Source organism: Panicum virgatum, chromosome 2N, assembly GCF_016808335.1.
Source record: "Panicum virgatum strain AP13 chromosome 2N, P.virgatum_v5, whole genome shotgun sequence".
Lineage (NCBI taxonomy): Eukaryota > Viridiplantae > Streptophyta > Magnoliopsida > Poales > Poaceae > Panicum > Panicum virgatum.
Window position 1 is genome coordinate 12,221,932 of NC_053146.1, and position 25,683 is coordinate 12,247,614.

Below are 25,683 nucleotides of genomic sequence, written 5' to 3' on the forward strand. Positions count from 1 at the left end.
CTGCACACCAGACCCTTCAACCAGTACTTGGATAAAGTGGCATCTCGCGTGGCAACGTGCCACTCAAATATGGCGCCACTCCCACTAGTGCTGTTTCTGTTTTTTTCCTCGTTGCAGCTGCGCCTCTTTCCGCACTCAGGTGCGGTAGCAAGGCATCATGGAGGCGTGTCTCTTCGATCCCAGCTAGCGGCCCTCCTCCGGTGGAAGTCCACCCTGCGAGGCTCGCCGGCGCTCGAATCATGGCGGCAGGGAACTAGCCCGTGCAGCAGCAACTGGACAGGCGTCGCGTGTGGCGTCGCCGTCCGCCGCGGCCACCGTGCATCCCCCGTGGCCGTGGCGGTGACCGAGATTTCCCTGCGGGACGCCGGCATCCATGGCCGCCTCGGTGAGCTCAACTTCTCGGCGCTCCCCTTCCTCACATACATGGACATCAGCCTGAACAGCCTTCACGGTGAGATCCCACCGGCCATCGCCTCTCTAAGCCGGCTGTCCTACCTCGATCTGGTGGGCAACTTCCTCCATGGACCCATCCCCCGTGAGATGGGCAGCATGGGGCTTCTTGGCTACTTGGGGCTCGCTTTCAACAACCTCACGGGCCGCATCCCTGCATCCTTTGGGAACCTCACGACACTAGCCACTCTGATTATCGCAAAAAACATGCTCGCTGGGGCGATACCGGAGGAGCTTGGGAAGCTGGCCAGTCTAGATTATTTGGAGTTGGACAGTAACTTGTTGGACGGCCAAATTCCTGAAAGCCTTGGCAACCTGACCAAAGTAAGATTCATGTACCTCTACGGAAACCGCCTATCAGGGCCCATACCATCTTCACTAGGCAACCTTAGGAAACTGAGGGATCTTGACCTCGGTCAGAACAGGTTGAGTAGTGGCATTCCTGTCTTTCTGCCAAACCTTACTGACCTGAATACACTTTATCTAGCCGGGAATGAGCTCACAGGTTTCCTTCCCCAAGAGATTGGGTTGCTGGCCAAGTTGAACGCACTGTTGTTGTACACAAACCAGCTAACAGGAACGATTCTTCCAATCATAGGGAACCTTACCGGGCTGAACCACATTGACCTCTCGGACAACCAATTTGTGGGTTCCATACCGGGCGAGATTGGCAGTCTGGTGGGTCTCCGGTTCATGTCTTTATCTCAAAACCAGATCTCAGGCTCAGTTCCAGCAACTTTCGGGAACCTTACAGGCATGACAAGGCTTGACCTCTTCAGTAACATGTTGTCAGGTCCTTTGCCTCAAGAGTTTGCTTATCTTACACACTTAGAGGTGCTCAGCATTGCCAACAACTCCTTCTCCGGGGAATTGCCCCCTGATGTCTGCAAAGGGGGGAATCTCCAAGTGTTTCAAGTCTCTGTGAATATGTTCACCGGTCCCATCCCTGTAAGCCTGAAAACATGCACAAGCCTCATGGCTTTTTTCATTTATTCCAACCAGATAACAGGAGATATATCCAATTTTGGGCCCTACCCTCATCTTGTCGAAGTAGATTTATCACAAAATAAACTCCGCGGGCATTTGTCGAAAAGCTGGGGTTCAAGTATCAATCTAACCAGGCTGTCTGTGGCAGAAAATATGATTACCGGAAGCCTGCCACCAGAATTCTCAAATCTAGCAAACTTGGAGGTACTTTTGCTCCACACAAACAATCTTACAGGCGAAATACCAGCGGAATTTAGCAATCTAGCAAATCTCTACCAGCTCAACTTATCACATAACCAGTTGTCCGGAAATATACCGCCTGAGTTCGGTCGTATGAGTGAACTGCAGTATCTTGATGTATCTGGGAATAAGTTGAACGGGTCGATACCAAAAGAGATTGGGAGTTGCACTAATCTAGAATCCTTGATGGTTAACCATAACAGGCTGAGTGGAGATTTGCCAGCATCCATTGGTAATCTAGGGAACCTGCAGATTGTGTTGGATGCCAGTAACAACAAACTCACAGGTGAGCTACCTGCACAGCTTGGGAACTTGGCGATGTTGGAGCTCTTGAACCTCTCCCATAATCAATTCAGTGGAAGCATTCCGAAATCCATTGTTGGCATGGTTAGTCTGTCAACACTTGATGTGTCATACAACAACTTGGAAGGGCCTCTACCAATAGGACGACTATTCAGCATTGCCACAATAGAATGGTTCCTGCACAACAAAGGCTTGTGTGGCAATATCTCAGGCCTGCCAACATGCTCTTCAACTTCAGAAATGGAATATCACAAAGCAGGGATTCACACAATGGTGCTTGCAATTTCTATCCCCGTGTGTGTAGTTGCTATTCTTGCAGTTTTTGCTGTTGCTATGATTGTCCACAAAAGGAGCATACAGCAAAACACTATATGCACAGATAGAATAGATGTTCTTTCAGTGTGGAATTTTGATGGAAAACTAGCATTTGAAGATATTAATGCGGCTACAGAAAACTTCAGTGAAAGATATATAGTAGGCTCAGGGGGCTATGGCACTGTCTACAAAGCTCATCTTCAAGGAGGGAGATTGGTTGCAGTGAAAAAACTTCATCAGACAGATGAACAAACGATTGATGAAAAGAGATTCATTGGCGAAATTGAAGTGTTGACAAAGATCCGTCATCGAAGCATTGTCAAGCTGTATGGGTTTTGCTCCCATCCTAGGTACAAATTTTTAGTATATGATTACATTGAGAACGGAAACCTTCGTTCTATCTTGCAAAATGAGGAACTTGCAAAGGAGTTAGACTGGAAGAAGCGAGTTTCCACTGCTAGAGACGTGGCACAAGCTATCTACTACTTGCACCATGAATGCAACCCGCCAATCATCCATCGTGATATAACAAGTAACAACATCTTGCTAGATGCAGATTTCAAGTCTTATGTTTCAGATTTTGGAATAGCAAGGATGCTAAAACCTGATTCATCCAATTGGAGTGAACTAGCAGGGACATATGGTTATATAGCCCCCGGTATGTGGTCCCAGTTACTTTCTTGTTACCATTTGCAAATATCAAACATACTGCAGTTTGGTTTCATGTTTGATTATTGATTTGTTCTTTATTTTGATTTTTGATGCAGAGCTCTCTTACACATCAGTGGTGACAGCAAAATGCGATGTCTACAGCTTTGGTGTCCTTGTGCTGGAGATTGTGATGGGGATGTACCCCTCGGAGATACAATCCCTTGCTTCCCGGGTACAGCATCATGAGCTTGTAATGGAGGATATGTTGGACAAGCGCCCATCATCTCCAACATCTGTAGAAGAGAGAGAAATTGCTCTTCTTGTGGAAGTGGCATTTGCTTGCCTGCAAACTTCTCCTCAGTTTAGGCCAGAGATGAAGGATGTCTATCAGAAACTGGCTCTGCACAGGCCACCTTCTTCGTTTGCCTCACCTTCTCATGCACATAGACAAGAAGAAATAATAGAAGTGTAAGGTCATCTGTGCTGTGTCAAGCAATTCCTAGTGTTAATACGTTAATGCAGAGTGATAAAATCTCAACAACAATGTGACATTGTAACACCATGGTACTATAAGAAGCATAGTCTGTTCTACAATCTACACAATGCCAATTTCTCTATACAATACAGTTTCAAGTTACAGCAACAATCAGGTAGCTGCCACTGTCAGGGCAGAACCGTTGTGTACAATTCTGTTTCGCTAACAGGCAAGATCACTCATTCACTCTCTTCTTCGGCTTTTGTGACAGTGGTGATGGCGATGCTTCGATTTCTTCATGTCCCTTTCCTTCCTTTTATCTCTTTTCTCTTTTTTCTCAGACTTCTTTTTCTTTTCCTTCTTGCTCTGTGGTTCAGAGCTCGATCCCCTTCCATCCAATGTTTCCTTACACCAATGATCATCAGGAGACTTGGATCTCAATACCAAAGGCTTCTTTGGGCCTTGTACTTGACGTTCCCATTTTTCTTCCACACGTGCATCAGGACTAGGTTCGTTGTCACGACAACGGGATGAAGAATCATGGTATGGACCAGGCTCATCCATCCTTGAACCAATGGCCCTACGTCCTCGTTTCACCTTGGACAGTCATTGAAGTGCTCAACAAAATTTTAGAAAAAGAGGGGCCAGGGGGGCCTCGGCCGACCACCATGGTCGGCCAGCCATGCACCTCCTCCCCTCTATAAAATCCAGTGCATATGACCTCTTATGGCTGCCCCAAACCGAGCTGCACCTGAGTGCCCTCGAGTTCTACCTCCATCCTTCCATTTTGCTCTAGCTCTTGCTTCAAGTTCATAAGAAAAAGAAAAAAATTATATCTGCATTTTTCCCTCTCTTTCGTGTTCGTGTTTCTTTCCTTCCTCGCTGCAAGAACGTGTTTGTGGTGGTACTAATACCCCGCAAGGACGATTTTGTGGTGCGGACTCACCCACAAGAATGATTTTGTGGCGTGTTATCACCCACAAGGACGATTTTTGTGAGAGGCAACCAAGCCCCGCAAAGAGTACTAACTTCTCGGACGACTTACCTTTATTTGCTAATGCTAACGTAATTGTTTTGAGTTGCTGTGTGTTCTTGTGCTCTCTTGTTTTCAGGTATGAGGAAGTTCGGCAAGAAGGCCGTCGGTGCACTCAAGAAGGTAGGGAGTTCAAGTCGTTCTCGTTCACGAGCGAATGTCCACGAATGGGACACCCCTCCTTCAAGCCATGACGATGCACCGGAGACCCATGAAGAGGAGGTGGAGTCCCAGGCGTCGGAATGGCAAGCTCCTACAGCACCACAAGGACAGGTGCCCGACGATTCCCACCTTGTCATCCAAGGGAACCGCGAAAATCAAACCTACAACATGTTGAAAAACAGAGTCTTCAACCACACTCATGGCTTCAACGACAAACTGCTCGAAAAGACAGGTATGGAAGTTGACTTTGCTCGAGTTTGCAAAAATGTGGGTTGGACTTCTTTTGCCGATGTTTCCGAGTTGGGCTCCCGGGATATAAGTATCCAATTTCTCTGCACTCTTGTGGAGACGAAAGAGGGTGTCCTGTTGTGCTTCTTTCACCAAGAGTTTTCTTTAACTTGCAAAGATTTCAGCACTCTGTTGGGTTTTCACCAACGCTGCACAGTTGATGCTAATCAAGCTTTGATTGGGTTTCACAAAGAGAGTTTTCTTGAATCCATTACGAGAACTGAATCCTCTGGGGGAGCACGCTGCAATGATATTCGAAACTCGACCTTGCGTTTGATGCATAAATGGGTTGCTATTATGTCTTTCCTAGGGAGGATGTTTGGATTGTTCGTGTAGATGAACTTCGTGTTCTTTATGCCATGGTGAACAGAATCAAGTTTTCTCCTGTTAAATTTATGGTTCGCCAGTAGCTTGAAAACTTTCGTTTGGTTGGACCCGTGGAATGCACTTCGCTTATCACAAGGATTGCTCAAGGTTTGGGTGTGTTGAATTGTGCAAAATTTTCCTATATAGAGTCGCCCCGATTTTTCATTGACGAAAATTATTTGGTTTTTGGGCATACTCTGAAACATGCAAAGGATGGGTCTCTTATATTTTCCTATCCCGGCTATACGAATGAAATCTGGTTACCTAACACGGACTATCATTTGTATCTAACTTTTGAGCTGCGACCCGCGGAAGCCGCACGCAGGAGTAGCGTGTCTAGGAGGATGACACGGAGCATGTCGCGGAATGCCGCAATGAACATGCCTCCGCCTCCTCCCCATGCTTTTCATGACTATGCAGGTACTTGGGCTCAAACTACAGATGTTGCTTTGTCCTCTTCTGGGTGTCAACCCAGCTGGGATTAGTACATCCCGCAGCCGAACATGGGAGCATCATCTTGGCAGAGTGCAGGCAGCTCTGACTGGCAGTAGCACGGGAGGACGAACTGGAGCTATGGTATCTCGAGTTCGGGAGGAACTCCTCCACTCTTTGCTGCTCGGCGTTCTTAACAACCTTGAATAAGCAACGCAAGAGATCCAGACCACCCTCAACATGCACATCGACAACACCACGCAACAGCATAAGAGCCAAGATGCACAACTTGTCACTCTCATCAACATGGTGCAGAAAGAACAGGAAAATAGGCTGTGTACATGGTGTCAATGGGATACATCCCAAAACCCCATCAGTAATCCAGCTTGGAGGAGGCGCCCCGGAAGGTAACATGTATCACGCATTCATTTCTTGCATTTTTGCATGTTTCCCTTTCTTGCATTGCATTTAATTATGCATATTAAAAAAAGAGTTTGCATCATCATCTATCACTATAAAAAGACCAAAAACATTTGCTTCCACTTTGCTTACTTTATTTCCTTTCATTTCCATGAGCAGTAAGAATGTTTTAGCCATCCTGTTGAAATGATGAATAATTGCTCCATGTTTATTTCGTCCTTATGCTTAGTTTACAACTTGTATTATCCAAGAACAGGATTTGTTGGTTTAAAAAGTTTGCCATGAACCTGAAATTTTGTGGGTAGCACTAGCATGATCCAATTCTAGGTTGTTGAGAAGTATGATATGATGAATTAGAGCTGCTACAAACTTGTTCTAAGCAAAACTCTATGTCCCAAACTTTTGTTTAATAAAATACTAAAATAAAAAGTTCCTCAATGGCAAGTAACACTTACAAAAGTCATATGCATGTAGATTAGAATGATCAATCCTTTAAACATGCTTCTTGTTGCTATTTTGAGCTTTGTCAAATTTTATGACCATTTTGAGTTGCTTTTCATGCTCTCATGATCGAGATCACGTACGCACATTCATAGTCCATTTCCATACCATCCATTCATTTTTCGTCAATGCTCCTAAATATGGGTCTTCTCTCTCAAACATTTATGATATGGCTATGCTAAAAAAAGAGAGGAAAAATGGCATGCCAAAGAAGCATGACCCAAAGTGAGGTAGAGAGGAAAGATGGCATGCCAAAAAGCATGACCCACAGTGAGGTTGAGAGAAAAGATGGCGTGCCAAAGAAGCACGACCCAAAAATTGGAGTTAACATCATTTATCTCCACATTTTCCATTTCACACACTTGTACTCTCGATCATGGTTGCATGCATTGTTTGCTATTTTTGATCCAATCTTTCACTTTGCAAAATATCTGGTGCAAGTGTGTCTTCTCAATTAAGGAACTTGTTTTTCTTTCAAAAATCATGAAAACTCGGGATGTAAAGTTGAGTAAGGAATGGGTGAGTGGTGCTTTATAAATCGTTCTATTTCTCAACCGCCAAAGAAAAGGAGATTGCCGAGGCCCCATGGAGACTAAGGTAAAATGGGTAAGCTATTTTTTACCAACTTATTCAATTTGCGATAAGAATACCTTTTTTAGATTTTGCATATTGAAGAAATGAGATGGTGCAACAATTCCTGATCAACAACTTAAAGTTTGGCTTTGCTTTGGGACGAGCAAAGTTCAGCTTGGGGGATCTTGTTGACGCTCATTACAGACCAAATCTGAGTGTCAATAATGTCCAAATAAATAGTGAGCTTGCATTTCTTACACTCATGTTGCTAATAAATCACTGAATTCCACTTGTCCTTGTAGCAATTTGTGAGTGCAGAATTTTGGCTGAAAATAAAGGAAGATCATATCCCTTGATCCAAGGAGCAAACATGCCATCCAATCACGCGTCGCCACGTAGACATCACATGGATTGGAGGGCCCACCAGAGCACCAAACCGATGTTACAGCAGGGAAGGCATGTGGCAATACATAAGGGAACGTCCAGTAAAGATCCACGCCAAAGGCGGTTACCAGGGGCTGGGCCCACTGGTCAGCCGACTATAGTGGTCGGCCGGCCTGTGGGGCCACCCACCGTCCTTCCCCTTTAGAGGGAACCTTTAGAGTGAAGGTGCTAGTTTCACCCCCCCCCTACAAATATGAGAGGGGGCTCCCGTAGAGAGAGTAAGAGGGAATGAGAGGAGAGATGTAGCCATCCTCACTTCTAAAGCCTTAAGGGTAGAATTCAGGTGTGGAGTTGTAATTCAAGGAGTTAGAGTCTTCATGGAGAGTTGGTATGTCTTATATCTTCTCTTTATGTAATGTCATGACTTTGTTCTAGTTATCTATTTCATGCAACATGGTATGTTTGGTTCATATGCTTGGTATGTGTGTGATACTTTCAGGTTAATATGTTAAGTAATCTATCTTGCATGTCAACTTGAGTTAATTAGATACCAACAGATCTTGGTTTCATCCCCCTTAGTTTGGTGCTCTAGAACTAAGGCTCCTGATAGAGACAGATGTCCTTGCAAAAGGCTAGAGTAGTAATTGTTAATGCAGACGTGGTGTTTGGGTTAAAGTTTACGTTTGAATATCATCCTTTCCAACGGTTTGTAGAGGCAGCCTACGGGTGGTGACAGCTCCGTTAGTGCCATCGTAATCCTCCACATTATGTTAGGAGGGTAGGAGGTGCATTAATGACCTTGATGTCCAGACAGTCATATCTGTCTGACATGCTTGGCTCTCCCCAGTGTGTTTGTAATCTTTAGTCCCTGTTGGCAGTTGCTTTGGATAAATAACTTAATATGTTTCATGCTTGCTGAAGATGATGAAATATCTCTAGTTTCCTTGTCTTGCTCCCCATGATCTGCTACCCATAAATGTTTAGCTTTTATACTCACTCTGTCTCACACTACCTTGCTATTATTATTATCAATGACCCCTGATCAGGCTTGGCTGTTAACTCTATAGTAATTCTCTCTAGTTTAATAATATCTTCACACCACCGCCTTCCCTGCGGAAATATAAATGACGCCTCGGTATACTCACAGGGTAAAATGCTACACTGGTATATTCTATGCGCTTGCGGAATAGTTCATGATTCAAAATATTCTTGCTCCTTAGTAATTGTACTAAGAAATATTCAGCATTTCTTGGTGCCATTACTAGGACAGGTATTTTAATTGTGTTTCTATAGTTGACATTAAGAAATACCAACACCCGCCCTGGCCCCTGGGCGCTCCCCTCCTCCTTCCCCGAGGCAGAGGAGGCCAGGCCGCGGCTCCCTCCGCTCCGGCAGCTCCTCTCCGGCGCCGCGTCGGTGGGGCGAGGGTGGCCCGCGTGTGGTGCGGCCCCGGCATGGTGGCACGAGGGCGGACTACCCCTCCTCTCTCCCTCTCACTGTCTCTCTCTGCTTGCACCCGAGCGGCAGCGCCGCCCGCCATAGCCTTCGGGATGCGGGGCCGAACAGGCACACGGGCGGGAGCGGACGGCTAAACCCGTGCTCCGGCAGGCGACGGTGGCCAGGATTCGACTTCCCCGCGTGGATTCTGAGGAGGAAGGGGCGACGGCAATGCAGCTCGGGAACGGCGGTGGCTGTGCTCATGGCCTGCTGCGGCACGAGGGAGGGAGGAGCTGCCGCGGGGCGCACGGCGTGCAGTGGGGTGGAGGCCACGACGCAGGGTCGGGCGGAAGCACGCCGCCATGGCGAGGATGCGATACGTGGCGGAGGCGGAGGCCGAGGAGCAGGTCATTGCCTCTAGATATCGCGGCGGCGGACGACCTTCGTGCATGCGGGCGGCGCGGAGGAGCAGCGGTCACGGTGGTGCGGCCTCGGTGGTGGGGCTCCGGCGGCGGCTGTTGCTCGAGCTCCCGTGCGGGCGGGCGATGTGGAGGCCCGTGGTGCGGAGGCCATGGCGCGGCGGCGCCCCACCGGCCAGATCCACGTGCGACGGAGGCCATGGACATCCTCCTTGACGGCGAGGTGGAGCCGCGGCACACAGAGGCCGGGCCACGGCGGCGTGGTGGGGCGGAGCAGCGGCACGTGCCATGGAAGGAGGAGGAGGCACAAGTGCGACCGGAGGAGGCGCCGGTGACGGAGGAGGTGTTGGGGCCCCGCCCCCGGCGGCGGGCCTCGTAGTGGGCATGGGTGAGCACGATGCAAGCGGTAGCGGGCCTCACAGCGGCCATGGCGAGCGGCGACGGGCCTCGCAGTGGGCATGGGTGAACATCGATAAAATTTTATGTTGTGATTTATTTCCAGGATTCGGCTCTTGACGTGGGGATCACGTGCAGTTCTAGCCACACTGCTTTGCACAAATTAGCTGGCAGTCATACTGAGTCATCTCCAAAAAAATTTAATTAATTCAATGAAATTTTATAGTGTAAACGCAAAAATTTATTTCTAGGGTCCGTCTTTTGACGTGCGGGCTACGTGTAGTTCTAGCCACACTATTTTGCACAGAGTAGCTGCCAGAGGGTTCGGCTTTTGATATGGGACCCACATGTAGATCTAACCCTACTGCTTTACACAGTGTAATTGTCAATCAAATTAAATCATCTTCAACAAATATAAGTCAATTTCAATAAAACCATATTTATATGGTACTCGCTCTGCCCCATCACATTACCTAACATTATCCATTTTAACCCACCTAAACATACTTCACGTCTCCACATCAAAACCAACCCATAAAACCTATTTCAACCCGAACTATTAGCAGGGTGACTTTGCAGGATACTGGATTGTGAATTATGAATTTCTGAGCTATGCAAATTCCATTTTCACAAAGACTCCGTCAAATTGAAAAAACTACATCACAATTTCACAATCCCTTGTTTTGTTTTTCCGATGGCCTCAATCCCTTGTTGAGACCAAAGCATCTCCATCCTTGTTGCAAAGACTACCGAATGCGGTGTGCAACCACGACGGTGATGGTCGTCGGACCAGTCCATCGGAAAGAAAACAAGGGATTGTGACGTAGTTTTTCTATTTGACCGAGTCTTTGTGAAGGTGGAATTTGGATGGTTCAGAAATTCATAACTCACAATCCAGGACGACGACCCGTCACCCTCTAGCTTGGAGCCTGTGGGCGACACGAGTTCCATCCTAAGCAGGCAACTGCAATGGTGTGCAGCCATGATTCTGCAATCTCAGCATTTCTGGCAGGTCCATGGTTCTCAGTCAAATCAGGGTCTAATAGACCAAAGGGCAAGATGTTTTACTTTTTATTGTGGGACTTGTAGACTATTTATTTATTATTCTTATTATCATTTGGGTTTGGTTATTACTTGTTATTGTGTAGTAGAATCAACATATCTAGTCAAATAATTCTAGCTCGGACAGAGAATTGAGTATAGCTCAACTGGTTAGATTTCTTATGACATAAAATCTGCCCACTCAAGGTCGAGTATTCGATTTGGTTATTGCTTGTATTATTTTTTTATTACGCTTGTATTTGGTGTAGGGAAACGGGTAGGCTACGCTAGCATCACTACCGCATAAACCCAAGATACTTGCGAGTAGAAGATCATAGATCGTTACCACTAGACGCGCAGCGCAGCGGAAGAAGTCGCGCGTCGATGTAGAGGAAGTAGTCGATCACGTCCCACGAACCGAGCTCCTCGTACTTGATCCCAGCAGCCGATCAGCACAGCAGTCGCAGCAGCGCCTCCACGGAGTCCACACGTACGGGGATGAAACGCCGGGCGTCGGTGTGCTAGCACCGCACGCACGGCAAGGGCGGCGGCCGAGAGAGAGGGAGGGGCGGCGGCTAGGGAGGTGGCGCGGCTCAGGTCATCGCCCCCCCTAGCCCCTCCCTCATATATATAGGACGTACTAATGGGCTTCTATCTCATAAGCCCATTAGTAACCCTAATCCCTCTTGGATCAATATCCACTTGGGCCTTTAAACCGTATTGTGATGATGGGCTCTTGGGCATATCACCAACAATCTCCCACTTGCACTAGAGACAATCATACATGCAAGCTTTCCAACATTCCAAACCCCTTAAGTGTGTGACCCGTTAGGTTCATGTGTAGGTGGCCGTGATCGGAAATCATTTCCGAATCACAAGTCAATAGCGGCACCTAGCAGGGCATAGTGACTCACAAATACACATAAAGATCATATCGGCCGAACCATAGATATACTCATACACCGATCCCTTTGCCACACGATACCAGTCAAGCTCAAAGCGAGATGCGTGCCACCTTTGTGATAGCTCGACCATTCTCTCGATCTAATAGTGGATTCTATTCATAACTAACCTTTAGTCATCATGATTAACTCTTTAATCACTTTGGCATGGTCATGCACTTTCAAATCCAACTATCTCGAGGGGCCCAGAGATATCTCTCCCGTTATCTAGGAGGGGCAAATTCCATCTTGATCCGCTCACATCCCATTCCATGTTTCATGACATACCTGTAAGCTGCTTTTGTAACTACCCAGTCACGGAGTAGCGTTTAGCAGCCCCAAGATACACCACTACACACAGTGAGAAACAATGGCGATCTCAGGTCTAAGGATTCAGTAGGTATAACACTCAAGAACAACTAATGGCACATACAAAATAACAATCCCAACATTGTCTTGGAGTGGGTCAATCCAACACTATGTTCACCAACATGTGTCCACATCATTAATCCGATATCTCCATATCCATGATCCGTGAAACATGATCATCAATTAATGCATGTGCTAGTTTCAACGTCGTTGTTGTCCCACACAACGACATAAACTAGGGATAATTTAGAATCATATCATTTTCAACAAAGAGTTTCACGAACAAGTCACATACTTGATAATCAATGTAAAATAATCATCCATGGAACAAATAACAATTATTTATCATTACATAAACATACTCATGACACAAAATCTCCCACGCACACTAGAATCACTGATGTAAGTATCTAATACCCATAGATCTCATGTGCGCCTCATGCTTTGGTTGTGGGAGAGGCTTCGTCAACGGATCAGCAACGTTTGAATCCGTGTGCACCTTGCAAACCTTCACATCACCTCTCTCAACAAAGTTACGGATGAGGTGATACTTTCGCAGTATATGTCTGGACTTCTTAGTTGTTCTAGGCTCCTTTGCTAGTGCAACGGCACCACTATTATCACAATAGAGGTCCACTGGACTGGACGCACTAGGAACAACACCCAAGTCAGAAACAAACTTTCTGATCCAAACAGCTTCTTTTGCAGCTTCGGAAGCTGCAATATACTCGGCCTCTGTCGTCGAATCAGCCACCGTATCTTGCTTGGAACTCTTCCAGCTCACTGCCCCACCATTGAGGCAGAAAACAAAACCGGATTGCGATTTGGAGTCATCTTTGTCTGTTTGAAAACTAGCATCGGTGTAACCCTTTACAAGGAGCTCATCTTCGCCTCCAAATATTAGGAACATATCCTTAGTTCTTCTCAAGTACTTAAGGATACTCTTTACAATTGTCCAGTGAGGTTCACCGAAATCTGACTGATACCTGCTCGTAACACTTAGAGCAAAGGAAACATCTGGGCGCGTGCAAAGCATAGCATACATGATCGACCCTATGGCTGAAGCATAAGGAATCGTACTCATCCTCTTTTGCTCATCAGGTGTCGTAGCACACTGACTCTTGCTTAGAGTAATGCCATGTGACATTGGCAAGAAACCTTTCTTGGAATCTTGCATATTGAACCGATTCAATATCTTGTCAATGTACGTGTCTTGGCTCAATCCAATTAGCCTTTTTGATCTATCTCTATAGATCCTAATACCTAGAATATAAGCCGCCTCTCCTAAATCCTTCATCGAAAAACTCTTTTTCAATGAGGTTTTAACGGCTTCAAGCATTGGAATATCATTTCCGATCAGTAATATGTCATCCACATATAGGACCAGAAACACAAGTGCGCTCCCTCTAGCCTTTTTGTAAACATAAGGCTCATCTTCATTCTTGATGAAGCCAAACCCTTTGACTACTTCATCAAAACGAATATTCCAACTCCGAGATGCTTGCTTCAATCCATAGATGGACCTCTGAAGCTTACATATTTTCCCAGCATTTTTAGGATCGACAAAACCTTCAGGCTGTGTCATATACACATCCTCACTTAGATGTCCATTAAGAAAAGCGGTTTTGACATCCATTTGCCATATCTCATAGTCATAATATGCGGCAATTGCTAGGAGAATCCGAACAGACTTTAGCATTGCGACCGGCGAAAAGGTTTCCTCATAGTCAACACCTTGAATTTGTCGGAAACCTTTCGCCACCAATCGTGCCTTATAGATGTGAACATTTCCATCCATGTCTAATTTTTTCTTAAAAATCCACTTACAGTCGACAGGTCTTACACTGTCAATCTGATCGACCAAGTTCCAAACTTGATTATCATGCATGGATTTTAACTCGGATTCCATGGCTTCAAGCCATTTGTCGGAGTCGGGTCCCAGCATTGCTTCTTTGTACGTCAAGGGCTCATCATTTTCCATCAATAATACATGGCGCTCCTCCGTAATAAGGAGGTTGAGCTTGTCAGTAGCGCGACGTGCCCTTATAGACCTTCGTGGGGCTGGTGCCTCAACTACGGGTTGTGCAACATCTTGCACATCCCGTGGATCTTCAGTGGGTGCTGAAACAGTTTCGGGTGTTTCCTGAATTTCTTCAAGTTGCACCTTGCTCCCACTAAATCCTTTTGAGAGAAACTCCTTTTCTAAGAAAACACCATTGCGAGCGACAAACACTTTGCCTTCCGCCTTATTGTAAAAATAATATCCTTTGGTTTCCCTAGGATACCCCACAAAGAAACATTTGTCTGACTTTGGAGTGAGCTTATCTGACATCAAACATTTGACATAAGCCTCACATCCTCAAACTTTGAGAAAAGATAATCCGGGACGCTTCCCAGTCCATATCTCATATGGTGTCTTCTCAACAGACTTACTTGGAACCCTATTCAGTGTGAACGCAGCAGTTTCAAGAGCATAACCCCAATATGACAATGGAAGATCAGCTTGGCTCATCATGGACCTAACCATGTCCAACAAGGTTCGGTTCCTCCGTTCGGATACCCCATTCCATTGAGGCGTTCCGGGCGGAGTTAGCTGCGGAATAATTCCACATTGCTTCAAATGATCACCAAATTCAAGGCTCAAATATTCTCCTCCACGATCAGATCGCAGAAATTTAATTGTCTTGCCTAATTGATTTTGTACTTCATTCTGAAATTCTTTGAACTTTTCAAACGATTCAGACTTGTGCCTCATTAAGTAGATATAGCCATATCTACTAAAGTCATCAGTGAAAGTAATGAAGTACTGAAAACCACCTCTGGCTATTGAGCTCATTGGTCCACATACATCGGTATGTACAAGTCCCAACAAGTCACTCGCCCTCTCACTCTGACCAGTGAAAGGCGCTTTGGTCATCTTTCCAAGCAAAAGACTCACATGTGTCAAATGATTCAAAATCAAATGAGCTTAACAATCCATCTTTATGGAGTTGTTCAATGCGCTTCTCATTTATATGACCTAAGCGACAATGCCAAATAAAAGTGGGATTCAAATCATTTGGTCTAAGCCTCTTAGTATTAATGTTACAGACAGATTTATCCTCAAGATCAAGAACATATAATCCATTCACCAATGGACAATGAGCATAAAAAATACCATTGCAAAAGATAGAACAACGTTTGTTCTCAATTACAATCTTAAAATCACCAACTTCTTCCAAACATGAAGAAGAAATAATGTTCTTGCTCAAAGCTGGAATGCAATAACAATTATTTAATTCCAAAACTAATCCAGAGGGTAGAGACAAGTGGTAGGTGCCGACCGCCAACACCGCAACCTTTGCGCCATTGCCGACCCGAACGTCCAACTCGCCTCTTGCAAATCTTCTAGTCTCACTTAGACCCTGCAATGATTTGCAAGTGTGAATCATCGATCCAGTATCAAATACCCATGATTCACTAGAAGATAATGCAATATTTATTTCTATAACATTTATACCTGAAGTGGAAGTCTCACTTCCCTTCTTCTTCTTCTTTTCTTCCAAGTACTTCTTGCAGTTCCTAGACCAATGTCCCTTTTCATGACAGTGGAAGCATTCATCTTCAGAAGTAGGGCCAGATTTGGCCTTAGGTGCTGGCTTTAGCTTAGAGCCTGAGGACTCACCACCGGAACTCTTTTCCTTGCCTTTACCTTTGGGATTAGGAGGCGTCCAACGCTTCCTCTTTTTGTTCCCCTTCTGAATCATCATCACATGATTGGGATTCTTCTTAATGCTCTCCTCTGCTGTTTTTAGCATCCCATGCAACTCACTCAATGTTTTATCCAAGCCATTCATCTGAAAGTTCATGATAAAAGGCTCATAGCTCGCCGGGAGCGACTGGAGAATAACATCAGTAGCCAAGTCTTGGTGAAGTTCAGAACCAAGTCTATCCAAAGTCTCAATGTAACCAATCATTTTGATCACATGAGGACTGACTGGGCTACCTTCTGCCAGCTTGCACGCAAACAAGGATTTTGAGATATTGAACCTCTCAGTCCTGGCTTGGTTCTGAAACATCCCACGCAGCCCCTCGATCATGGTATGAGCATCCGCATGCTCATACTGCTTCTGCAGATCAGGGGACATGGTGGCGAGCATCAGACAGCTGACATCAAGTGAGTCATTGCAGTGCTTCTCATAAGCTCTGTGATCAGCAGCAGTTGCATTGTCAGGGAGATCATCAGGATATGGCTGCTCAAGAACATACTCCTTTTTCTCTTGCCTGAGAACAATTCTCAGGTTGCGGTACCAATCAATAAAGTTTGTTCCATTCAACTTTTCTTTCTCAAGAACAGAACGCAAATTGAAAGCGGAATTGTTACTGGCAGACATGATCTACAACATTAAAGTAAAGCAAGATTTCAGCACTAAGTTTATGTAAAGACTTTCATTAACTGATTTAACAAAAGACAACCTACTATATCAAAGTCATCTTCCCTCTAATGACATATAGTGGTTCAAGATCCATAATCACTAAAATTCTAGTGAGCTTTAGCATCACGGCTAGAAAAGTAGTGATACAGGTAAGTAACAAATTACTAATCACATCTCTATGCGACTCTTTTTTGTTGGGTGGCATCCAATGCCCCGGCCCCAACCCTATGCCTTAAAGCCCAAAACTGTTTTGATAGCTTTGCTGAGTAAACCAATACTATGCTTGTGAATGTCCGACATCCACCCTATACAAAAGTGATAGCTGAGGGTACTCTACTTTGGTAAACCTACCATACAACGATCAAAATTTATAGGTGCAGCTATTGGTAAAAGGCATAAAAAATTCAAACTTTTCTGAGGGAAGCTATTCTATCATGATTAAAGCATCCACCATATGTAAAAGCATGAAAGAATAGTATGACAGGAAAATAAACATCACAGGCATATAATCATATTATATTATGAATAGTATGGCATCTTGCATCACAATGGGCTCCATCGCCATGGCTCCAAGGTGACCTCCATTGCCATCCGTCCTGTCTTGTGGTGATCATCATCGCCATCATGATTGAAACCTCCATGAAAAGATACTAAGCTACTACATCTAATAGCTAGTGAAATAATTACATGAGGATTCAAACATCACAAGTCGACACGCAGGTCGTTATACAATAATGGTGCAACCTCAACCCGGTTGTATTAACTTGCGACACGCAGGTCGCACAAATCATCACATACATCATCACATGACATTGAGGCCATACCATTCACATCACACCCTGCAAAAACAAGTTAGGCGTACGACGTGTTCTACCAAAGTAGCGCTTGGGAAGCCGCTACAGCGAGAAAGCAACGGCGGTCAAAGTGATCGCATCTATGGAATCCCTATGAAAATCTCATCAAAGTGATCGCATCACCTCAAATCCGAGCCATTCATAATGCCTCAATTTTCACTAGGTCAATCACCTTGACCGTGCAAACTTTGCACTTGAGAAGACTGCATCTACACATGACCTTGATCTGTTGGTTCAATCTACTGACTATGCACACAGTAGTCCCGATGGTGATTCCAGCCGGTAGGGACATGTCGTATGCATAACAGAGAAAGAACACAAACTAATCTTTTGTCACATGCCGCGCAATCAACTCGCTCCAGTTTTAACCCCTTATGACCAATTGATCTAATCAAACCGTGCAAAAGTAATAGATCCAATCTACTACAACAACATATCACCTATATGCAAAAGATCCAGACTAAAAACTATGCAAGATGGCTCTAGTACCACTGTAGGGAAACGGGTAGGCTACGCTAGCATCACTACCGCATAAACTCAAGATACTTGCGAGTAGAAGATCATAGATCGTTACCACTAGACGCGCAGCGCTGCGGAAGAAGTCGCGCGTCGATGTAGAGGAAGTAGTTGATCACGTCCCACGAACCGAGCTCCTCGTACTTGATCCCAGCAGCCGATCAGCACAGCAGTCGCAGCAGCGCCTCCACGGAGTCCACACGTACGGGGATGAAACGCCGGGCGTCGGTGTGCTAGCACCGCACGCACGGCAAGGGCGGCGGCCGAGAGAGAGGGAGGGGCGGCGGCTAGGGAGGTGGCGCGGCTCAGATCATCGCCCCCCTAGCCCCTCCCTCATATATATAGGGCGTACTAATGGGCTTCTATCTCATAAGCCCATTAGTAACCCTAATCCCTCTTGGATCAATATCCACTTGGGCCTTTAAACCGTATTGTGATGATGGGCTCTTTGGCATATCACCAACATTTGGCACCAGACCCTTCAACCAGTACTTGGATAAAGTGGCATCTCGCGTGGCAACGTGCCACTCAAATATGGCGCCACTCACACTAGTGCTGTTTCTGTTTTTTTTCCTCGTTGCAGCAGCGCCTCTTTCCGCACTCAGGTGCGGTAGCAAGGCATCATGGAGGCGTGTCTCTTCGATCCCAGCAAGCGGCCCTCCTCCGGTGGAAGTCCACCCTGCGAGGCTCCCCGGCGCTCGAATCATGGCGGCAGGGAACCAGCCCGTGCAGCAGCAACTGGACAGGCGTCGCGTGTGGCGTCGCCGTCCGCCGCGGCCACCGTGCATCCCCCGTGGCGGTGGCGGTGACCGAGATTTCCCTGTGGGACGCCGGCATCCATGGCCGCCTCGGTGAGCTCAATTTCTCGGCGCTCCCCTTCCTCACATACATGGACATCAGCCTGAACAGCCTTCACGGCGAGATCCCACCGGCCATCGCCTCTCTAAGCCGGCTGTCCTACCTCGATCTGGTGGGCAACTTCCTCCATGGACCCATCCCCCGTGAGATGGGCAGCATGGGGCTTCTTGGCTACTTGGGGCTCGCTTTCAACAACCTCACGGGCCGCATCCCTGCATCCTTTGGGAACCTCACGACACTAGCCACTCTGATTATCGCAAAAAACATGCTCGCTGGGGCGATACCGGAGGAGCTTGGGAAGCTGGCCAGTCTAGATTATTTGGAGTTGGACAGTAACTTGTTGGACGGCCAAATTCAGGAAAGCCTTGGCAACCTGACCAAAGTAAGATCCATGTACCTCTACGGAAACCGCCTATCAGGGCCCATACCATCTTCACTAGGCAACCTTAGGAAACTGAGGGATCTTGACCTCGGTCAGAACAGGTTGAGTAGTGGCATTCCTGTCTTTCTGCCAAACCTTACTGACCTGAATACACTTTATCTAGCCGGGAATGAGCTCACAGGTTTCCTTCCCCAAGAGATTGGGTTGCTGGCCAAGTTGAACGCACTGTTGTTGTACACAAACCAGCTAACAGGAACGATTCTTCCAATCATAGGGAACCTTACCGGGCTGAACCACATTGACCTCTCGGACAACCAATTTGTGGGTTCCATACCGGGCGAGATTGGCAGTCTGGTGGGTCTCCGGTTCATGTCTTTATCTCAAAATCAGATCTCAGGCTCAGTTCCAGCAACTTTCGGGAACCTTACAGGCATGACAAGGCTTGACCTCTTCAGTAACATGTTGTCAGGTCCTTTGCCTCAAGAGTTTGCTTATCTTACACACTTAGAGGTGCTCAGCATTGCCAACAACTCCTTCTCCGGGGAATTGCCCCCTGATGTCTGCAAAGGGGGGAATCTCCAAGTGTTTCAAGTCGCTTTGAATATGTTCACCGGTCCCATCCCTGTAAGCCTGAAAACATGCACGAGCCTCATTGATTTTTTTCATTTATTCCAACCAGATAACAGGAGATATATCCAATTTTGGGCCCTACCCTCATCTTGTCGAAGTAGATTTATCACAAAACAAACTTCGCGGGCATTTGTCGAAAAGCTGGGGTTCAACTATCAATCTAACCAGGCTGTCTGTGGCAGAAAATATGATTACCGGAAGCCTGCCACCAGAATTCTCAAATCTAGCAAACTTGCAGGTACTTCTGCTCCACACAAACAATCTTACAGGCGAAATACCAGCGGAATTTAGCAATCTATCAAATCTCTACCAGCTCAACTTATCACATAACCAGTTGTCGGGAAATATACCGCCTGAGTTCGGTCGTATGAGTGAACTGCAGTATCTTGATGTATCTGGGAATAAGTTGAACGGGTCGATACCAAAAGAGATTGGGAGTTGCACTAATCTAGAATCCTTGATGGTTAACCATAACAGGCTGAGTGGAGATTTGCCAGCATCCATTGGTAATCTGGGGAACCTGCAGATTGTGTTGGATGCCAGCAACAGCAAACTCACAGGTGAGCTACCTGCACAGCTTGGGAACTTGGCGATGTTGGAGCTCTTGAACCTCTCCCATAATCAATTCAGTGGAAACATTCCGAAATCCATTGTTGGCATGGTTAGCCTGTCAACACTTGATGTGTCATACAAAAACTTGGAAGGGCCTCTACCAATAGGACGACTATTCAGCAATGCCACAATAGAATGGTTCCTGCACAACAAAGGCTTGTGTGGCAATATCTCAGGCCTGCCAACATGCTCTTCAACTTCAGAAATGGAATATCACAAAGGGATTCACACAATGGTGCTTGCAATTTCTATCCCCGTGTGTGTAGTTACTATTCTTGCAGTTTTTGCTGTTGCTATGATTGTCCACAAAAGGAGCATGCAGCAAAACACTATATGCTTTTGGGTTGAATTGGTCGGTGCATGCAACTCAATATGGTATCAAAACCAGAGGTCTCGAGTTCGAATCCTGGTTAGCGCAATTAAATAAAATAATTGTTGCTCGCTCCTATTCCACGTCTGAGGCCTGAGGGAGCCTCCACGTGAGGGGGAGTGTTGGAATATAAGTGAATTGCCCACCTCTTCCCATCAGCTTAGTCTTTTGGGTTGAACTGGTCGGTGCATGCAACTCAATATGGTATCAAAGACAGAGAGGTCTCGAGTTCGAATCCTGGTTAGCGCAATTAAATAAAATAATTGTTGCTCGCTCCTATTCCACGTTTGAGGCCTGAGGGCGCCTCTACGTGAGGGGGAGTGTTGGAATATAAGTGAATTGCCCACCTCTCCCCATCAGCTTAAGCTTTTGGGTTGAACTGGTCGGTGCATGCAACTCAATAAGAATAGATGTTCTTTCAGTGTGGAATTTTGATGGAAAACTAGCATTTGAAGATATTAATGCGGCTACAGAAAACTTCAGTGAAAGATATATAGTAGGCTCAGGTGGCTATGGCATTGTCTACAAAGCTCATCTTCAAGGAGGGAGATTGGTTGAGGTGAAAAAACTTCATCAAACAGACGAACAAACAATTGATGAAAAGAGATTCATTGGCGAAATTGAAGTGTTGACAAAGATCCGTCATCGAAGCATTGTCAAGCTGTATGGGTTTTGCTCCCATCCTAGGTACAAATTTTTAGTATATGATTACATTGAGAACGGAAACCTTCGCTCTATCTTGCAAAGGAGTTAGACTGGAAGAAGCGAGTTTCCATTGCTAGAGACGTGGCACAAGCTATCTACTACTTGCACCATGAATGCAACCCGCCAATCATCCATTGTGATATAACAAGTAACAACATCTTGCTAGATGCAGATTTCAAGTCTTATGTTTCAGATTTTGGAATAGCAAGGATGCTAAAACCTGATTCATCCAATTGGAGTGAACTAGCAGGAACATATGGTTATATAGCCCCCGGTATGTGGTCACAGTTACTTTCTTGTTACCATTTGCAAATATCAAACATACTGCAGTTTGGTTTCATGTTTGATTATTGATTGGTTCTTTATTTTGATTTTTGATGCAGAGCTCTCTTACACATCAGTGGTGACAGCAAAATGCGATGTCTACAGCTTTGGTGTCCTTGTGCTGGAGATTGTGATGGGGATGTACCCCTCGGAGATACAATTCCTTGCTTCCCGGGAACAGCATCATGATTGTGATGGGGATATGTTGGACAAGCGCCCATCATCTCCAACATCTGTAGAAGAGAAAGAAATTGCTGCTCTTGTGGAAGTGGCATTTGCTTGCCTGCAAACTTCTCCTCAGTTTAGGCCAGAGATTGAGGATGTCTATCAGAAACTGGCTCTGCACAGACCACATTCTTCGTTTGCCTCACCTTCTCATGCACATAGACAAGAAGAAATAATAGAAGTGTAAGGTCATCTGTGCTGAGCAATTCATAGTGTTAATACGTTAAAGCAGAGTGATAAAATCTCAACAACAATGTGACATTGAAACACCATGGTACTATAAGAAGCATAGTCCATTCTGCAATCTACACAATGCCAATTTCTCTATACAATACAGTTTCAAATTACAGCAACAATCAGCTAGATGCCACTTTCAGGGCAGAACCGTTGTGTACATTTCTGTTTCGCTAACAGGCAAGATCACTCATTCACTCCCTTCTTCGGCTTTTGTGACGGTGGCGATGGTGATGCTTTGATTTCTTCGTGTCCTTTTCCTTCCTTTTATCTCTTTTCTCTTTTTTCTCAGACTTCTTTTTCTTTTCCTTCTCGCTCTGTGGTTCAGAACTCGATCCCCTTCCATCCAACGTTTCCTTACACCAATGATCATCAGGAGACTTGGATCTCAATAACAAAGGCTTCTCTGGGCCTTGTACTCGACGTTCCCATTTTTCTTCCACACGTACATCAGGACTAGGCTCGTTGTCATGACAACGGGATGAAGAATCAAGGTATGGACCAGGCTCATCCATCCTTGAACCAATGGCCCCACGTCCTCGTTTCACCCTAACAAAATAGCAACAATACACTTGTTACCGATAATTGCTGATAGGTAACCAATAGAAAGGTTTACAGCACAAACAAATTAAAATATACCATATAATAGGATACCAGCACTCATCAACAGAATAATGGGCTACTTAAGTTGGAATAATCTAACTAACTATATTGTCAATTGCTACAAAATGAACATCATCCTAAAGGTATGCCGTTAGTAATCTATTGATACAAATTTTGCATATCGAACATGCATATAATTGAACTAATTGTTGGTCAAAATCTACAAAACTTTAACTTTTCCAAAAACAAATTACAATTTAGATTGATGGACAAAGGGAGTAATATTGAAGATGCGTACAAATTGCATACTTTTTCATACACAATTATAATTAAAATAATATTTAGTTATATATTAGGTGTTACATCAAGAAAATAATGGATTTCTTGCATTGAAAAGAATAATGAATATTCTAAGTGACCTCGAATGAAGAAATCTTTCGATTTCATCATCCTTGAGACCATCCTCCTGGTCTGAGTAAGAAGTACGATACGTGGTCCCTTCTTGTTCAACCCTTGAGCTGGAGCTATGGTTTCTCATTTCACTTTTGCGCTTCTCGCCTCTAGAATCATCATGATCTTTACTTCTGCTACTTCTGCCTTTCATCTTTGACTCCAACTCCAGCTCCTTTTCCCTAGCACGCCACATTTCATTGACCTCCACAACACGGTTTGCTGCAGGACAACAGCATATTTCAATTCAGATATACAAAATATCTACTTGGTTTCAACAAAAAAATTTTGACACGGTCAATAATACTGTTGCCCCTAAGAATGCAAGGTCAATATACTTAAAAAAACAAGTTAGAATATCTACAAGATTAAGCTGCAGATGCATCCTTCAACTTCAAGCAACTAACACCAGGGGAATTCAAAGGAGCACAATGCTAACCTTGCTGAACTCCACGAACTGTGGCAGTGAGGAACCGTGAGTTTGGACGATGCCTTACATTAGGCTTTCGCAGATATGCATGAATACCTTCCCTGTCAGCCTCTATCTGTAATCTCCGTGCCTCTTCAAGTAGTAAGGAGGCAAGACGATTTTCTGTCTCCAGATCCATTGTGTAACTCCGAGTTCAACAACTGGCTGTCCAGAAATGAAATCTTTAGTAATAGGAAAAAAAGATAGTATAAAAGGAAATAAACATAAAAATTATTAGCATATTACACCAGAGATATACGTATGATGAATCATGAAAGTTTTTTAGAGCAAAAAAGACAAAAGGAACCTTGGCTTTCCAAATTTCCAGCGTACAATTGATCTGCATTATTTTGCTTGGGCGTATGGGAATGTGCCTTTGGCAATAAAAGAACTTATTACTATAGTGTCTGATCAAACTAAGATGTAAGACTCAAGCAGTCTCATTGAAACTAATTTGTCAGGTCAACCCAGGAAAGCAGAATGTCACCAGAATGAGGTGGTAAAGTTGAAGCATGGATCTGGAGCACGCAAGGTAAGAGTGGTTGCAAAGGAAAAGTGCAAGGTGTTGCTTGGTGTAAGCTATTTACCAATGTAAACCAACAGCTTTACAAATGATCCAAACATAACATGAATACTAAAAAAATAGATATCTTAAAACCAGTCTATAAATGAGCAATTGCAATAATGCAGAATTCATGAATAGGCTCATATACATGCTATCCATCCCAATAAAAAAATTAGTTTAACATTACCAGCCTAAAGATGTCTCTAAAAGACTAAAACTGAACCCAATGAGTCATGAATGGCAAAAGTAACCAAATGTAATTGAGTATTTCTTTCGAAACCAATCTTACGGAGAAATCTAGGTTAAACACAAAGTACTTACTGGTGTCATAAAGGTCGCACATGACACGCAATTCCATAATTTGAACAGACACACTACAATTTGATGGATTTATAAGAAATTTGCCATGAAATAGGTAAGCGGGAATGGAAAAATTATACACACCCTACTGAACATACACAGGACCTTCAGAGAAAAGATTATAGATCTTTGGAGCATATTTCACGGTGAACTATGGCTCGAGTGCTTTGACTCATTCAGCCATTTTCAAAAGTGCCAAACATACATCTGCGCCCATAGAGCGAGTCTATCAGATACCAGATAATGCTGCGGCGCAAGAACGACATGTAACCATGAGCGTAGCAAAGAACAAGCAGCCTGCTTTGCCCAACCTCCTCCCAAACATGGCCTGGTAAACTTTGCTAGCTTCTCTCCCACCAGTACCCCTCCACGCAACAAAGGAATTAACAACACGCAGCGCGTACTAGTAGAGCAGGAAAAATCTGAATTTGGTTGCTCAAAGCTCACGGAAAGATCTGTCCCGCGGAACAGGACGCGGCGCGATCCGGCCGAGAAGCCAAGAAAGGTTAGGGTTCCTTACCGGGTGAAGGAGAGGCGAAGGAGAGGCCTGTCCAGGACCGTACGGATCCCCTCCCCGCGCCGTCCAGTAGCGCCGAAGAGGAGGGGGCGACGAGTCGACGGCGGCGGCGGGCGAAACAGACGGAACCCCTTGGCGGTGGACGGGCGGGCAAGGCGAGCTCCGCTCCGGTGGAAGGGGGCGCCGAGGCGCCCTTGGTCGCCGGAGAGCGCTCGATGGGGGAGCGAGCGGGCCGGGCAGGCGTGGGTGGGTAGGGGAGGAAGAGGCGCACTCGTTCTTTCCTCGCCGCCGCCGGGGGGGGCGGAGGCAGGAGCGAGCCGGCCAGGAGCGGAAGAGGACTTGGTTGGTGTGGTACAGCTGGATCCGCGTGCCGAACGAGTTGTGTGGGAGAGACATGAGCAAGAGCAGGCC

The 25,683-nt window shown here is 45.5% G+C and overlaps 2 protein-coding genes across 5 annotated transcripts; one reads left to right on the top strand and one right to left on the bottom strand.

The window, feature by feature from the left end:
- On the top strand, positions 1-22,423 carry LOC120659771 (MDIS1-interacting receptor like kinase 2-like). 4 transcript variants are annotated; one of them, XM_039937997.1, is made up of 3 exons: positions 1-2,721; positions 21,568-21,799; positions 21,909-22,423. In XM_039937997.1, exons 1-3 carry the CDS (start codon positions 70-72, stop codon positions 22,259-22,261), a joined length of 3,237 nt encoding a protein of 1,078 aa, XP_039793931.1. In that variant the 5' UTR covers positions 1-69; the 3' UTR covers positions 22,262-22,423. The 4 variants fall into 4 exon arrangements, 2 of the variants coding, with proteins under 2 accessions (XP_039793931.1, XP_039793930.1); XR_005669164.1 differs by lacking the exons at positions 21,568-21,799; positions 21,909-22,423 and adding exons at positions 3,063-6,109; positions 7,499-8,050 and having other exon boundaries at positions 3-2,953; XR_005669163.1 differs by lacking the exons at positions 21,568-21,799; positions 21,909-22,423 and adding exons at positions 3,063-4,442; positions 4,534-8,050 and having other exon boundaries at positions 3-2,953.
- On the bottom strand, positions 22,271-25,632 carry LOC120659773 (nucleolar protein 58-like). The gene is made up of 4 exons (XM_039937998.1): positions 25,276-25,632; positions 23,801-23,995; positions 23,331-23,583; positions 22,271-22,857 (listed from the first exon to the last, which is right to left on the bottom strand). The coding sequence occupies exons 2-4, from the start codon at positions 23,967-23,969 to the stop codon at positions 22,503-22,505; spliced, it is 777 nt and encodes a 258-aa protein (XP_039793932.1). The 5' UTR covers positions 23,970-23,995; positions 25,276-25,632; the 3' UTR covers positions 22,271-22,502.
- Between the last annotated feature and the right edge of the window lie 51 nt (positions 25,633-25,683).